This window comes from Gadus chalcogrammus, chromosome 19, assembly GCF_026213295.1.
Source record: "Gadus chalcogrammus isolate NIFS_2021 chromosome 19, NIFS_Gcha_1.0, whole genome shotgun sequence".
Lineage (NCBI taxonomy): Eukaryota > Metazoa > Chordata > Actinopteri > Gadiformes > Gadidae > Gadus > Gadus chalcogrammus.
In genome coordinates, this window is record NC_079430.1 from 3,555,608 (window position 1) to 3,571,997 (window position 16,390).

Here is a 16,390-nt window from a genome sequence, read left to right on the forward strand (position 1 = left end):
CTGGTCGGGTTCAATCAATCCAGAATGTAAATGTTTGAATTATGAATGATTAATTAAAAGAGCGAGCGGCCCAGCAGCCCGGGTTCTGCGGTTCTTTCCAGTGTTTTGAGGAACTCCTCTCCCTAACGTTACGTATTGATCGCTCATCACTTATGCAGCGAATCCACCCTAGGATCTGCTTCTCTTAACTCCTTTCATCATCGGCTTGGAGAGACTTTGGAATCGAACAGAGAGCCCCCTGCATCCCCTAATGACCCCCACCCAGACCCAGACACCCCACCTAGACCCAAAGACCCCCACCAAGACGCAAAGACCCCCACCAAGACCAGAAGACCCCCACCAAGACCCAAAGACCCCCTCCACCCCTGGGGGGGAAAGACCCGTACATTACAACGTCGGCAGATCCAAACTTACAAATTGAAATCCAAGAACAGAGATATACTGAGAGGAGGGCGGTGTGGACAGTGTTTCTGTTCCCAGAGGTAACACTGGACGGGTGCTGGGTGGGGTTAGGGAGGTGGAGGTGAGGGTGGGGGTGTTGGGAGGTGGAGGTGTAGGGAGGTGGTGGTGGGGGTGTAGCAGATGTTTAACGTCAAGGCAGACATTGGAACACAGGCAGGGGGTCTCTCCACATTCCACCTCTGGATCAATGCGGTCAATATGTTGACCAGCAAAAACCAGTGTATTAAAGACACACACAGGGGGGGGACGGGGGGGGGGACAGCGACCAGGAGGGGAGGAGAGGGGGGAGAGGAGGAACACAGCAACCAAGAGGGGAGGGGAAGAGAGACGGGGGGGGGAGGGGAGAGAGACAGAGGGGGGAGGGGAGGAGAGAGACGGAGGGGGGGGAGAGAGACGGAGGGGGGAGGGCAGGAGAGAGACGGAGGGGGGAGGGGATCAGGCAGAAGTCAAAGGGAGGTAATAACAGAAGGAAGGACAGAGAGAACGAGGGAGAGGTGAAGTGGGAGAGACAGCTTTAATAAAGAGGCAACACAACAATTGCATGAAGAACTAATGAAAATAAATGCTGTGGTCTGGGAGACGGAGGGGGAGGGGGCGGTCATTAGGAGGACAAAGACTGCCTCTAGCCTCACCACAGCTCATATCATACAGCGTTGATAAGGTCTGTACACACACTATGCTTAATATATGTACATATTCATAGAACAAGCCACAGCAGAAGGAAAGGACATGAATCATGTTTGTTTTCACATATCTTTATTGACAGTCAACAAGTTTCAACACAAGAGAATTAATCACAGCACATGATGTATATAGTATAGTTCTATATATTCTTTAAAGTATATATCTTTTTTGGTCACAGGGTCATATTTACATGCAACAAATCATTCTGTGGATAAACACATAAGCACACACACATCTTCCTGTCTGTCTGTATGCCCAATCTCTGCTCCTTTCACCTCCCTCTCTTTAGTTGAGAAGGTAAACAAGATGTTATGATCTCCACTCTCATCCATTCAGACCGGTTTGTGTGTGTGTGTGTGTGTGTGTGTGTGTGTGTGTGTGTGTGTGTGTGTGTGTGTGCGCGTGTGTCTGTGTGTGTGTCTGCACAATTCTAAATCCCAGCTGACAACCTGGTAAATAAAATGGAGGTGTGAAAAGCTTCGACACGCTTCAGTTTATAGGTGTGTAGCGTGTGAGTGGCTCAGAGGAGAGGAGACAGGATGGAGGAGACAGGAAGGAGGAGACATAGGGGAGGAGATAGAGAGAGTGAGGAGAAGACAGAGGAGGGATTTGGGAGGAGGAGCAGGAGAGATGAGAGCAGGCAGGCAGCGAAGGACAAGAGGCAGGAGGAGAACTGAAGGTCAGAAAGAGAAAAGAGTGAAGAGAATAGAAGAGGAGGCCGATTGATAGCCATCTTCATTAGCAGGCTAAGGTATGTACCCCGCCTGGTTCCCATAGCGACGGACCAGCACCTGAATCTACCGTCAAGGCATCACACGATGTGGTGATGATTACACCACACGCGAGCCTACCATTCTGTGTGTGTATATACAAACACACACACACACACACACGCAGACACGTACATCTGATTATACGTTTTATGTGAGGGAAATGTGTAATATACTAGAGACTTGGGAATAGGGCGCATTACCTTTGGGATTTGAAAACTCACACGCACACACACTGTTGCACAAACGCTGGGGGAACCCTGGAAAGGGGAACGTTGAAACCATCAACCACAACAGCAATACACAACGACAACACACATCACACAGCGCCCCACAAGGGCTGAGCCCCAGTGGGGCCGCGCCCTTTTGGTGGGTTCGGATCACATGACCTCCTGGCTCCACCTCCGGGGGCTGAGGCCAGGGCGGTGAAACCAACCACCCTTAAATAGGAATGCATGAAACAAACACAACAACAACAACAACAACAACAACAATGTAAACAGGTGTGTTTGGGTCCACCGCCACGGTAACCGAGCAACAAAAAACATTATCTACAGCCAATCCAGAAGCACGAAGAACAAACTATCAGATTCAAACAGTGAGAGAACCCTTCATTGGCCAGCGGTCACGGACCTAACCAACTCAGTGTAGCGGGGGGTGGTTCAAATCCAGACGGCCTTGGAGCAAATATTTTCCAAAATGATCTAATATTGGTGATAATAAAGTAAACAAAATGTTGAATCGCCAAACATCCCCCTTCAAAGGTTTACATTTTCTGACTAAACGCTTTGAGAGTTGAAAGGTTTGTATAGTTCACAACTATCTGGTGTTCCTACTAAATAATACGTACATTTTATCTTAATCTTTATCTTACCACTAAAGCGTAGTATTCTAGTATGTACAGACATTATATCTTCAGATTCACTTAACACTAAACGCTTCAGACCAAAGAGCCTTCACGGCCCCCCAGTACGTTAGACCCTCAATAGACCTCCCAGAAACCCCCCCAGCTCGGGGCCAGACGGGGAGCGGCCCGAGCAGGAAGTGTGGAGGGCAGGAAGTTGCGCGGGCAGGAAGTGGCGCGGGCAGGAAGTGGTCAGACCATGAAGCGGTGCTCCTTGCCGTCGTGGGCCATGAGGATGACGTTGCGGTTGGAGGTCCAGATGAGGCGGGCCAGCTTGAGGTGGTTCTGGGAGCCGGGCGAGGCGGGCTGCACGGGGGGCACCTGGTAGGTCTTGATGCAGCGCAGCTGGGGGGCCGAGTTCAGCATGCCGATGCTGCCCAGCAGACTGGTGTTCATCTGGAGCAGGGGGGGGGTACTGGTTAGACTGGGTGTACTGGTGTTCATCTGGAGCAGGGGGGGGTACTGGTTAGACTGGGTGTACTGGTGTTCATCTGGAGCAGGGGCGGGTACTGGTTAGACTGGCTGTACTGGTGTTTATCTGAGGGGGGTATACTGGTTAGACTGGGTGCACTGGTGTTCATCTGGAGATCAGTGATTATACTGGGTAATAATGTGGATTGAGGTTCATTTTGAGATTAAATATTATACTGAGATAAAACCTTTATTAATACTGGACTAAAACCTTTATTATAAGTGCTGATTTAGAAGTTCGGAATACTACATTGGAAAATGACTTTTAATTACTATACTACTGATACAGCCAGTGTGTGGACCAGACAGTGTGTGTGTGTGTGTGTGTGTGTGTGTGTGTGTGTGTGTGTGAGTAGAGAGGATAGACACTGACTGACTGCGTGTGTGCGTGCGTGTGTGTGCGTGCGTGTGTGTGCGTGCGTGTGTGACAGACTCAGTGTCTGCCAGCTCGTTACCACTGCAGCCGTCCAGCCGGCGGTGGTTTATACTTACAGTAAATACCATTAGTGTGTCTGTGTCTGTGTGTGTCTGTGTGTGGGTGTGTGTATCTATGTGAGTGTGTGTGTTTCTTTTCGGTCTGTGTGAGTGATGGATGAAACAGAGATAGACGGAGATAAACTGATTGAGAAAGTGTGAGTGTGTGTCAATGTGTGTGTGTGTGTGTGTGTGTGTGTGTGTGTGTGTGTGTGTGTGTGTGTGTGTGTGTATGTGTGTGTGTGTGTGTGTGTGTGTGTGTGTGTGTGTGTGTTTACCATTAACCAGTTTACCAGTAGGTAGACCCTTATTAAATCTAGTCTCCTGCCAGAGTGGTTGACTAGCATTATTATTGACATAACAGCCTGTGATTGGTGGAGTGTTGTGACGTCGTACTGTAGGCTCCCCTCCTCAGCGGGAGGAGTTACTGTACGGTCACACCAACAGCTATAAAGCGCCCATTCACTTTCTATTAGCCATGCGGGATAAAGCGAAAGGAGCGATAGCTTTAAAGCTGTAAAGCTGCAAATAAGAGTTGAAAACAGCTCAACTCTTTGCAAATGAGCTAGTAGCGTATCGGCTGTAAATGACCGCCAGCCAATCGGAATGTAGATATCTCTCGCCGGCGTGGGTCCAAGTAAACATACGTACTATGACAACCTGGTAAATACAACAACATACTAACACAAGAGCGATATGAGCTGTACACCTTTTTGTCCGCGCCGCGTTTTGAGCTATTCGGCGATTTTGCATCGTTTACAGCTTTTGGTGTGAACGTAGTTAGAGATCCACACCACAGGTGTCCCTGAGGAAGGCACCTCACCCTCCCCGCCCCACAAGCTGCCTGTTACCGTGCAGGGTTTACAGCTCTGTGTGTGTGTGTGTGTGTGTGTGTGTGTGTGTGTGTGTGTGTGTGTGTGTGTGTGTGTGTGTGTGTGTGTGTGTGTGTGTGTGTGTGTGTGTGTGTGTGTGTGTGTGTGTGTGTGTGTGTGTAGGAATGGTTAATGTTAGGAAATGATTGCATCAATAACTGGATAGACAAGCGTTATATAAATGAAGTGCATTTACCATTACTCTGTGTGTGTGTGTGTGTGTGTGTGTCTGAATTGTGTGTGTGCGTGTTTTTATACATTGTGTGTGTGTGTGTGTGTGTGTGTGTTTGTTTGTCTACATTATGTGTGTGTGTGTGTTTGTCTACATTATGTGTGTGTATTTGTCTACATTATGTGTGTGTATGTGTCTACATTACGTGTGTGTGTGTGTGTGTGTGTGTGTGTGTGTGTGTGTGTGTGTGTGTGTGTGTGTGTGTGTGTGTGTGTGTGTGTGTGTGTGTGTGTGTGTGTGTGTGTGTGTGTGTGTGTGTGTGTGTGTGCGCGCGCGCGTCTACATTGCGTTTGTGTGCGTTAGTTACCTGCCAGAAGGAGATATGGCTTTCTAGGTTGGAGTAGGTTGCTAGGTAACGGCCATCAGGAGCGAATGACACCGCAGTGATTGGACCCTTATGAGCATGGATGTTCTAGAAAGAGGAGACACACACACACACACACAGAGTTAGGCATCATATTTATCAAGGCTGTTATGTGCTGGTATGGGTAGAAACACACCTACCCACCTACACACCCACCAACACAAACACACACACACACACACACACAGTGGGGGTAATTCCATCAGACGCTGGTCCTGACAGATGTTTCTGCACCTTGCTCCGTGTGTAACGCAATAACACCTCACACAAGATGGGCAATAGAGGACCCCCCTAACCACACACACACACACACACACACACACACACACACACACATCCTCTCTCCGTCTGGATGATGTGAGAATGACGTTCCTGGATAATTTAAGAATGTTTATGTTCGTACAACCTCACAACAACATTTATAAAACATAGAATATAATAAATCTGACTTTCTATTTCACTCCATGTCTGTCTGTCAGGGTTAGCAGAAATCTGTTCCCCCTTTATTTTTAGAGTTTGTCTATTAGTTTGTATCACCAGTCTATCACCAGGAGACACGGACGGACGTCCGTCCGTCCGTCCGTCCGTCCGTCCGTCCGTCCGTCCGTCCGTCCGTCCGTCCAGACTGGTGATCATCAGCCCATCACAGCTCTCACTACATGTCCTAACAGTGGGAGTGAGGTCCCGGCTCCGCCCTGTGTGGCCCTCGGCCCCCTTCTGACTGGATGGCCCTCAGAGTGCTTGAGCAGGGTGACCCCCAGACAGACCTGCCTGCTCCCCTTGACCCCACCCCTCCACACCAGCCTGGGTTATACACTCCTGGTTACTAGGGCGACCGGCGGGGCTGGAGTTCTGCCTCATCATCCCAGGGCCCTCACTGCCCCCGGGGCCTCAGGTGTGGGGAGGGTACCTGGCACTTCCCGGTCCTGACGTCGTACAGCGCCACGGAGCCCTGGCGTGCCCCCACTGCGATGCGGTGGCTTCGGTCACAGTAGCCCACCATGTAGAACCTACGAACACACACACACTCCTTTGAATACATCATATATACATACAACATCATTATGAATAGAACACACCCAGAGGAGACAGACGGAGAGAGAGAGAGCGGCAGTAAGACAGAGAGAGAGGGAGATGTCTTACTTGCAGATAGCAGGGAAGCATTCCTGCAGTCCTTTCTTCTTGACCAGTGAACCCTCAATGCAATACATGATGATGTCCATCACCTAGAGAGGAGAGGGGGGGGAAGAGGGGAGGAGAAGGAGGAGGAGGAGGAGAGAAGGAGGAGAGATGGGGAGCGAGGAGAGGAAGAGAGGATAGAGAAGGAGAGAAGGAGGGAGGAGAGGATAACAGGAGGAGAGATGGGCAGAGAGGAGAGGAGAGGACAGAACTTGGTATGATATCAGATACGAGTCTATAAATATACGATACAGAATGATTTATCAGATAGAATAACATGTATTCTATACCTCCACCAGTAGATCCACTACGTCTCCAGGCATCTTCTCTATGAGTATGTCGATCACCCTGAGGATCTCGGTCTTGGCCCGGGCCAGGGTGCTGGTGTGGACGTTCTGCTGGGACTGGGAGTTGGCCTGGGCAGCATTGAACCTGTGGACCTGAGACACACAGCGGTTAGACTGAACCACACAGCGCCGGACAGAGCCAGGAGGACCTCACCACCTCACAGCCATCTGGCTGCTGAACGCTGGAGGAGTGTGGGGGAGCCCAAGGGGAACTCTGCCTTCAGGTCCCCCACACTCCTCTACGGTTCAGTACCAAGATGGCTCATAGTTAATACACAACATACACAAGATCAGAACACATAGAAACACTGTGGGTCCCACTGTGGGTTCTTCATGTGCAATGTGTTGGTATGAGTGAAGCAGGGGCTGTAGGTAGAAAGTCGATTGAGCTAGAGACCGGTGATAGAGATAGACAGGGGATGTAGATAGACAGCTGTTGGAGAGAGAGACAGGTGATGGAGGTAGAGACAGGTGACGGAGGTAGAGACACGTGATGTAGATAGACAGGTGACGTAGATGGACAGGTGATGTAGATAGAGAAGGTGATGGAGGTAGAGACACGTGATGTACGTAGACAGGTGACGTAGATAGACAGGTGATGTAGGTAGACAGGTGATGTAGACAGAGACAGGTGATGTAGATAGACAGGTGATGTAGGTGGAGAGGTGATGTAGATAGACAGGTGATGTAGGTAGACAGGTGATGGAGAAAGAGACAGGTGACGTAGTTAGACAGGCGATCTAGGTAGACAGGTGATGCAGATAGACAGGTGATCTAAGTAGACAGGTGATGTAGGTAGACAGGTGATGTAGGTAGACAGGTGATGTAGATAGAGACAGGTGATGAGGATAGACAGGTGATGGAGAAAGAGACAGGTGATGTAGATAGACAGGTGATGGGGATAGGGACAGGATTTGTAGATTGAGAAAGGTGATGCAGATAGACAGGTGATGGAGGTAGACAGGTGATGGATGTAGAGACAGGTGATGGGGTAGAGACAGGTGATGGATGTAGAGACAGGTGATGGTGTAGAGACAGGTGATGGATGTAGAGACAGGTGATGGGGTAGAGACAGGTGATGGGGTAGAGACAGGTGATGGGGTAGAGACAGGTGATGGGGTAGAGACAGGTGATGGATGTAGAGACAGGTGATGGGGTAGAGACAGGTGATGGGGTAGAGACAGGTGATGGGGTAGAGACAGGTGATGGGGTAGAGACAGGTGATGGGGTAGAGACAGGTGATGGGGTAGAGACAGGTGATGGGGTAGAGACAGGTGATGGGGTAGAGACAGGTGATGATGTAGAGACAGGTGATGGGGTAGAGACAGTTGATGAGGTAGAGACAGTTGATTGGCTCGATGGTTCTTACCTCTCTAGCGATGGTGGTGATGAAGGCAGGTGGCCGAGCCGTAGCGATGAGAGAGAGAGCGTGGCGGGACGAGCGAGCAGAGTCCGCCGGAGGGTTGAGAGGGAGACCCATGGTGACGCTGGAGAGAGAGAGAGAGAGAGAGAGAGAGAGAGAGAGAGAGAGAGAGAGAGAGAGAGAGAGAGATAATAAAGCCACATAGTGTGTGTGTGTGTGTGTGTGTGTGTGTGTGTGTGTGTGTGTGTGTGTGTGTGTGTGTGTGTGTGTGTGTGTGTGTGTGTGTGTGTGTGTGTGTGTGTGTGTGTGTGTGTGTGTGTGTGTGTGTGTGTCTTTAAGAGAATAGCGTGCCGGTGCGTGATTATAAGTAGCCCAATAGAGCGGGAAAAAACGCAAAATCTGGCAACATTGCTGTACGTCCTCACGCTCCAGTGTCAACGTAAATCAATGAGACCAACTGAAAACGAAGCCGGTATGAAACTAAAACTGTGATTCTGAAGAAAGTGTAAATGATATCGAAATTCCGTTTGGATATTATTGAAGGTGCAAGTGTGTTGATTTGTTAAATGGGTTGAACGAAGGTAAAGGGTTGAAAATTTATTTAGTTACGTGCGTCTTAAACATTTGAAGTACAAGAGTACACTGCCGGACTGCCGCCGAAGTTTCGGCGGCAGTCCGGCAGCTCAGCTCCTGGAGTACAATCCCTTTCTCCTCCATGTCTCCTCCTCCGGACTGCCGCCGAAGCCTCGGCGGCAGTCCGGCAGTCCGGCAGCTCCGGCGGTGTCGCCGGCAGGGAAAGGGATTGTACTCCCGGAGCTTAGCTGCTGGGCTGCCGCCGAGTTCCCCCCGACGGAGCTGCTCGTCCGCTGGTCCACAAAATCTTAGCGATGCTCTGATTGGAGGGGAGTGGAAAAGTGGGAGGTAATATTCAACAGTGCCCCCTTCCTACGTAGGAGGGGGCGCCGGAACCGACTCGCTCGTTTGGTAACTGTAGGCGGGGTAATCACAGAAATTAATATCTCACTCAAAAAATCATGTACAGACTTTTTTCAAAGTTTATATGCGTTTGGGAGCACCAGAGACCAAAAACAACACCCCAAATCCCAGGAAAAGGGTTGTTTTCATATATGTCCCCCTTAAGAAGAACAATGTAGTTAGTTAGTTGAGCGCTGCATGCAGCACTCAACTAACTAACTACACAGAAAGACACAGATGTGCTGACAAACAGCCAACCTCTCTCTCTGTCTGTCTGTTAGCTTCCATGCAGCACACTATGGCTGAATCGGGCAGCACGACTGCATTCACAACATCACACGCACACACACGCAGACACTCCCACAACCACACAGAGACACACAGGATTGGAGTATTGATTTTGGTGGGAGTCAAGGCTAGAAAATCTATTAGTTCATTCACATGGTGAGACGCAACAACATATAGTATTATTGTGTGTGTGTGTGTGTGTGTGTGTGTGTGTGTGTGTGTGTGTGTGTGTGTGTGTGTGTGTGTGTGTGTGTGTGTGTGTGTGTGTGTGTGGACATCAGGGTTTAGATGATGTTCAATCGGTGAAGAGCTGAACACGCGCATCCCATGCACACACAAACACACACACACACAGACACACACACACACACCATAACACCACTACTACAAACCCAGTGATCATGACTAGTGACTATCAAACCCTTTTATAAGCTGAACCTAAGTCCTTTGTTGTAGCAGGCCACAGCGTCTGTTCCTGTAGGTGCGAGCCACACATCGTGACATCACTGTGACACCGTCCAATCAGATCAGAGAAGGGCTTCACATCAGCGTCAGTGTAGCCATACGCGTGTGTACTGTTTCCTACTTGGCCAGTTGTTTCTCAGCATCGGCGCAGAGCTCCAGCAGGCCCATGAGCACCGCCGACACGTCCATATATGGCTCCCACACGGTGAAGCCACGGCCAATCAGATCGATGGCTGTGCGGCGGATGGTGCTGTGGGGAGGCAGCTTGGGGCTGGGGGGCTGGAGCAGCAGGAAGGTCAGCGCCTTACCTGGTGGACAGGAGAACCACAGTGGAACATTATCTATTACTGGTGTTGTACTGGACTACAGAACCACAGTAGAACATTATCTATTACTGGTGTTGTACTGCACTATAGAACCACAGTGGAACATTATCTATTACTGGTGTTGTACTGGACTATAGAACCACAGTAGAACATTATCTATTACTGGTGTTGTACTGGACTATAGAACCACAGTAGAACATTATCTATAACTGGTGTTGTACTGGACTATAGAACCACAGTAGAACATTATCTATTACTGGTGTTGTACTGGACTACAGAACCACAGTAGAACATTATCTATTACTGGTGTTGTACTGGACTATAGAACCACAGTAGAACATTATCTATTACTGGTGTTGTACTGGACTATAGAACCACAGTAGAACATTATCTATTACTGGTGTTGTACTGGACTATAGAACCACAGTAGAACATTATCTATTACTGGTGTTGTACTGGACTATAGAACCACAGTAGAACATTATCTATTACTGGTGTTGTACTGGACTATAGAACCACAGTAGAACATTATCTATAACTGGTGTTGTACTGGACTATAGAACCACAGTAGAACATTATCTATTACTGGTGTTGTACTGGACTATAGAACCACAGTGGAACATTATCTATTACTGGTGTTGTACTGGACTATAGAACCACAGTAGAACATTATCTATTACTGGTGTTGTACTGGACTATAGAACCACAGTAGAACATTATCTATAACTGGTGTTGTACTGGACTATAGAACCACAGTAGAACATTATCTATTACTGGTGTTGTACTGGACTATAGAACCACAGTGGAACATTATCTATTACTGGTGTTGTACTGGACTATAGAACCACAGTAGAACATTATCTATTACTGGTGTTGTACTGGACTATAGAACCACAGTAGAACATTATCTATTACTGGTGTTGTACTGGACTACAGAACCACAGTAGAACATTATCTATTACTGGTGTTGTACTGGACTATAGAACCACAGTAGAACATTATCTATTACTGGTGTTGTACTGGACTACAGAACCACAGTAGAACATTATCTATTACTGGTGTTGTACTGGACTACAGAACCACAGTAGAACATTATCTATTACTGGTGTTGTACTGGACTACAGAACCACAGTAGAACATTATCTATTACTGGTGTTGTACTGGACTACAGAACCACAGTAGAACATTATCTATTACTGGTGTTGTACTGGACTATAGAACCACAGTAGAACATTATCTATTACTGGTGTTGTACTGGACTACAGAACCACAGTAGAACATTATCTATTACTGGTATTGTACTGGACTATAGAACCACAGTAGAACATTATCTATTATCTGGCGTAAAACAAAACTTCATATTCACCATGATATCTATAAAGAGAGCCTCGTGCCTACAATTTAGACTTAAAAAATGCTAGAGAAACATTTTTCTCCAATATCATTAAAACCAACACTAATAATGCAAAAACCCTATTTGCAACTGTTGACAGACTGACCAACCCCCCAACAGAAATTCCACCTGATCTCCATTCCACGCAGAAATGCAATGAGTTTGCAGCTTTTTATATTGATAAAATTGAAGGTATCAGACGCGCCATCAATATCTCCACGTCAAACAAAAATGTTGGACTACCACCCTGTTCAGGCAAAAATTACGTGGCAAGGATGGCATGCTTTAATGTTATAGACTCTCAAAATCTTGTGGAAACTGTGACACAACAAAAGCCATCCACCAGTTGCCTGGATACTATACCTACCAACCTCTTTAAGAAGGTTTTCGACTGCCTAGCAGTAGACATATTGCAGATAGTTAACAACTCTCTCCAGTCAGGCAAGTTCCCAAAAGCTTTGAAAACTGCAGTTATTAAACCCCTTTTAAAAAAGCGGAGCCTAGATGCCTCTATTATTAACAACTACAGACCAATATCAAATCTACCCTTCATAAGTAAAATCATTGAGAAAGTTGTCCTCCAGCAACTAAATCACTTCCTGGCATCAACTGGTTGCTATGACACCTTCCAATCAGGATTTCGACCCCTGCACAGCACTGAGACCGCCCTTATTAAAGTTGTAAACGACATCCGTCTTAACACAGACTCTGGCAAAACCTCCATACTAATGCTACTTGACCTCAGTGCTGCATTCGACACTGTAGACCATACATCAGGCACTGTCTTAAATTGGTTCAGGTCCTACCTACAAAATAGGAACTACTTTGTTTCCATTGGCGACTTTGTATCAGAATCAACCAATGTGACATGTGGAGTCCCACAAGGTTCGATCTTAGGACCCTCTTTATTCAACATCTACATGCTCCCACTAGGGCAAATCATGCAAAATAACAATATTGACCATCATTGCTATGCTGATGACACGCAAATCTATGTATCGCTATCACCAAATGACTATCGGCCCATAGATCTGCTGTGCCAGTGCATTGAGCAAGTGAAGGAATGGATGTGCCGAAATTTCCTTCAACTAAATGGGGACAAAACAGAGATAATTGTATTTGGTTCTAAAACGGAAAGGCTTAAAGTAACCCAACACCTTCACTCTCTGTCCCTGAAAACCTCAATCAAAGCCAGAAATCTAGGGGTTATCATGGATTCAGATTTACATTTTGACAGTCACATCAAATCAGTTACAAAATCGGCATATTATCACCTTAAAAATGTAGCAAGACTTAGAGGGCTCATGTCCACCGAAGACTTACAAAAACTTGTACATGCCTTTATCACTAGTAAGCTTGATTACTGCAATGGTCTCCTTACAGGTCTCCCAAAACAAACTCTGAGGAAGCTTCAGCTTGTTCAGAATGCTGCTGCTAGAGTTCTAACAAAGACCAAAAAATTTGATCATATTACACCAATTCTGAAATCGTTACATTGGCTTCCTGTAGGTCAGAGAATTGATTTTAAAATCATGTTGCTAACCTATAAATCCCTACATGGTTTAGGCCCAAAATATTTAACTGATATGCTTCCACTACATCAGCCTTCTAGACCACTAAGATCCTCTGAGACCAATCTGTTAATTATCCCCAGAGTAAACACAAAACATGGGAAAGCAGGATTTAGTTACTATGCAACAAATAGCTGGAATAAACTCCCAGAGGATTTAAGACTTGCCCCAACTCTGAGCACCTTTAAAACAAGACGGAAGACTTTTATGTTTGCTATAGCTTTCTGCTAAAATCTTAAATACATTGCACTTTCTAAAAAGCTTTTTTTAACTTTGCCTTTATTTTCTATTTTAATACTAAAATGCCTTTTTCTATTTTACCCATTTCTTTGCATATGTTTTTATTTTACTTATCTATTATTTTATTTTATTGTATGACAATGTTTATATGTGAAGCACTTTGAGTCTGCCTTGTGTATGAAAAGTGCTGTATAAATAAAGTTGCCTTGCCTTGCCTTGCCTATTACTGTTATTGTACTGGACTATAGAACCACAGTAGAACATTATCTATTACTGGTATTATACTGGACTATAGAACCACAGTGGAACATTATCTATTACTGGTATTGTACTGGACTATAGAACCACAGTAGAACATTATCTATTACTGGTATTGTACTGGACTATCTGACCTGGTAGACAATAGAATCACAGTAGAAACATGATCTATTACTGGTATTATCATTATTCTCATGGACTATCTTAGCTGGGATAAATCTATGAATTCAATATAAACAATATCTATAATTGCTCTTCTGATATTTATGTTCCACTGGCTGATGTGGAAAACGATAGTCTCAACATCTGACCATCCATGATTAATATTCTACTTCTAGGGACGAGTCACTTGGATACCAAAGACGATTATGGGATGTTTTCTATTAAACACAAGGGTTTTACACACGTAGAATCTCCCTCCAAATGGTGAATTGAAAATGGTTAAGAGAGAGAGAGAGATACAGTAAGAGAGATACAGTAAGAGAGATACAGTAAGAGAGAGGGGCAGAGAGAGCTGGGGAGAGAGATGCATTTGTCATAGACCGTTTCAGTCCCCAATGCTAACCATGTAACATACTAATCTAGGATAAGCCTGCCATAACGCTATGATAAGAACATCTTTTATCAACAACTCTCATTGTCTGGCTCTTTAGCGACGGGCCTAATGCAGCAGCTAATGACATTAGCACTGATGTCCATCTCTCAGTCTTGATCGCCTACAACGACCTAGCATGACAATGCTAACGTGGTTAGCGCTCTATCTGTCACAGCCTGTACATTACAACGGTCTGACCCCATGATGCTAACGCAGTTAGCATTCCTGCTATAGCCATATCTCTCTCCCTTCGTAGTCCCGTCTTTAGGCAGTGTGTGTGTGTGTGTGTGTGTGTGTGTGTGTGTGTGTGTGTGTGTGTGTGTGTGTGTGTGTGTGTGTGTGTGTGTGTGTGTGTGTGTGTGTAAACCAATAAGAGATGATGTTTTGCCATTTAAGGCGGGCTGATGATAAAATGCCGGCAGACTCTGCTGATGAGATTAGCGCGGTGTGTCTGGAGCGGGCGGGACCTCGCGGAGGACCTAAAGGAGGACTACATGACCACAGATGAACTATGAATAGGAGAACTAGCTGGGATTGGGAGTCTGGGACAGAAACAACATTATAGACCATCGGGCCATTAGCGATCTCCCTACAGGAAGAAGAAAGGTCAACACTGACCAATGCGCTGAGCACCTAAACAAAGGTTTACCAGACGATGATAACGCCAGACTGGGAGGGACTCAGGCTACAGCTGCTATTCCCATCGCACCACATCCATGTCCCATTACTATATTGTTATTGTGACTAGATGGTTGGATATAGATAGATGGATTAATAAGGCTGAGATGGTGAGGTGTGTGTGCGTGTTTGGTTAGCCATGTTTCTAAATAGCATAAGTCAGGATCATTTAGTTTCCCAGGGTTTTGCCAATATCCCTTATTGAACACACATTAGATACGTGTGTGTGCGCTTGCTTGCGTGCGTGCGTGTGTGAGGCTGTCAGGTTGATGAATGCCGGAGGGCTTTCTCATCGCTCATAAAATTCCTGGTACATGTTCACACTCGCTAGGCTCTCTTGTTTGTTTGGTGTGTTTAATGTGACACAATCTAACAGGTTGACCCCTGACCCCAGAGGATATTATACTACAACAGAGCCACGTCTCAGACTATAATATATATATATATAAAATTATATATCTCTATTGGAGATGAGAGAGCGAGAGAGAGCCGAGTGAGAGCGAGAGAGAGAGAGAGAGAGAGAGAAGATGGAGAGAGAGGCGGATCAATACAAATTCCTATCTGACCACACTCGCTAAGGGTTAGGGGCGTCAGAGGGTTCGAGTCCCATCACCCCCAGCGACCATAACGGTTCCATTGTCGACGTTCCAAGCATCAAACACTGCACTAGCCACGCTGAGAACGATGGAAGTATAGCCAGCTGAAGATTGACAGTCTCTTCTCTTGCTGTTTTTCCCAGACTGGCCCGTGATTGGCTGGGTCTAGCCGTTCCCCCAGCAGGAAGCTCTATATCTCAGTGCTGACATGTTTGTTTAAAGGCCGGTTCCTAATGAACACATTACTATTGACTAAGCATCAGTCGCCCCTAATGACTCTGTAGTTAAGGCACTGAACACTCAACACACTCACACCCAGAGAGACGCTGGGGCAGCTGAGACCGGGAGGAAGGAAGGAAGGAGGGAAGACAGGAAGGAAGGAAGAGAGGAAGGAAGGAGGGGAGGAAGGAAGGAAGGAAGGAAGAGGGGAAGACAGGAAGGAAGGAAGGAAGGAAGGGGGGAAGACAGGAAGGAAGGAAGAGAGGAAGGGAGGGAGGAAGGAAGGAAGGAAGGAAGGAAGGAAGGAAGGAAGGAAGGAAGGAAGGAAGGAGGGAAGAAAGAACATACGGACGGACGGACGGAAAGAAGAAAGAAAGGATGAAGGAAGGAAAGGAGGAAGCTGAGGAGGAGGTTGTAGGTCATTATGTATGATGTGTTTGCGTTGTTTTTGTGCGTGTATAGTGTGAAAAGTGCGACCTCGTGTTTTCTGTGCATTTGAAATGTGTGCTTGCTTTGTGTAAGTTGTGTGCATTGTGAGTATATTGTGTGCATTAAGTTGAATGCCAAGCTACTCTATGTCCATCCCTCCATCCATCCCTCCCCATCACTGAAGCCAGTACTTCTCCACCTTCCAGTTCGTCATCAGTCGATCGCTCCCTCTTTC

At 46.6% G+C, this 16,390-nt stretch overlaps 1 protein-coding gene across 2 annotated transcripts in view; it reads right to left on the reverse strand.

Moving 5' to 3' along the window:
- Nucleotides 1–1,210: 1,210 nt before the first annotated feature.
- LOC130372376 (WD repeat-containing protein 7) overlaps nucleotides 1,211–16,390 on the reverse strand; it is a 71,334-nt gene continuing 56,154 nt past the window's right edge. For both annotated transcript variants that reach the window (XM_056578361.1, XM_056578360.1), the window contains 7 exons: nucleotides 9,972–10,158; nucleotides 8,129–8,246; nucleotides 6,703–6,852; nucleotides 6,377–6,459; nucleotides 6,144–6,243; nucleotides 5,177–5,281; nucleotides 1,211–3,216 (listed from right to left, as the gene is read on the reverse strand). In XM_056578361.1, coding sequence (XP_056434336.1) covers nucleotides 3,013–3,216; nucleotides 5,177–5,281; nucleotides 6,144–6,243; nucleotides 6,377–6,459; nucleotides 6,703–6,852; nucleotides 8,129–8,246; nucleotides 9,972–10,158 — 947 coding nt within the window. In that variant the 3' untranslated portion in view covers nucleotides 1,211–3,012. The remainder of the gene's footprint in view (nucleotides 3,217–5,176; nucleotides 5,282–6,143; nucleotides 6,244–6,376; nucleotides 6,460–6,702; nucleotides 6,853–8,128; nucleotides 8,247–9,971; nucleotides 10,159–16,390) is intronic.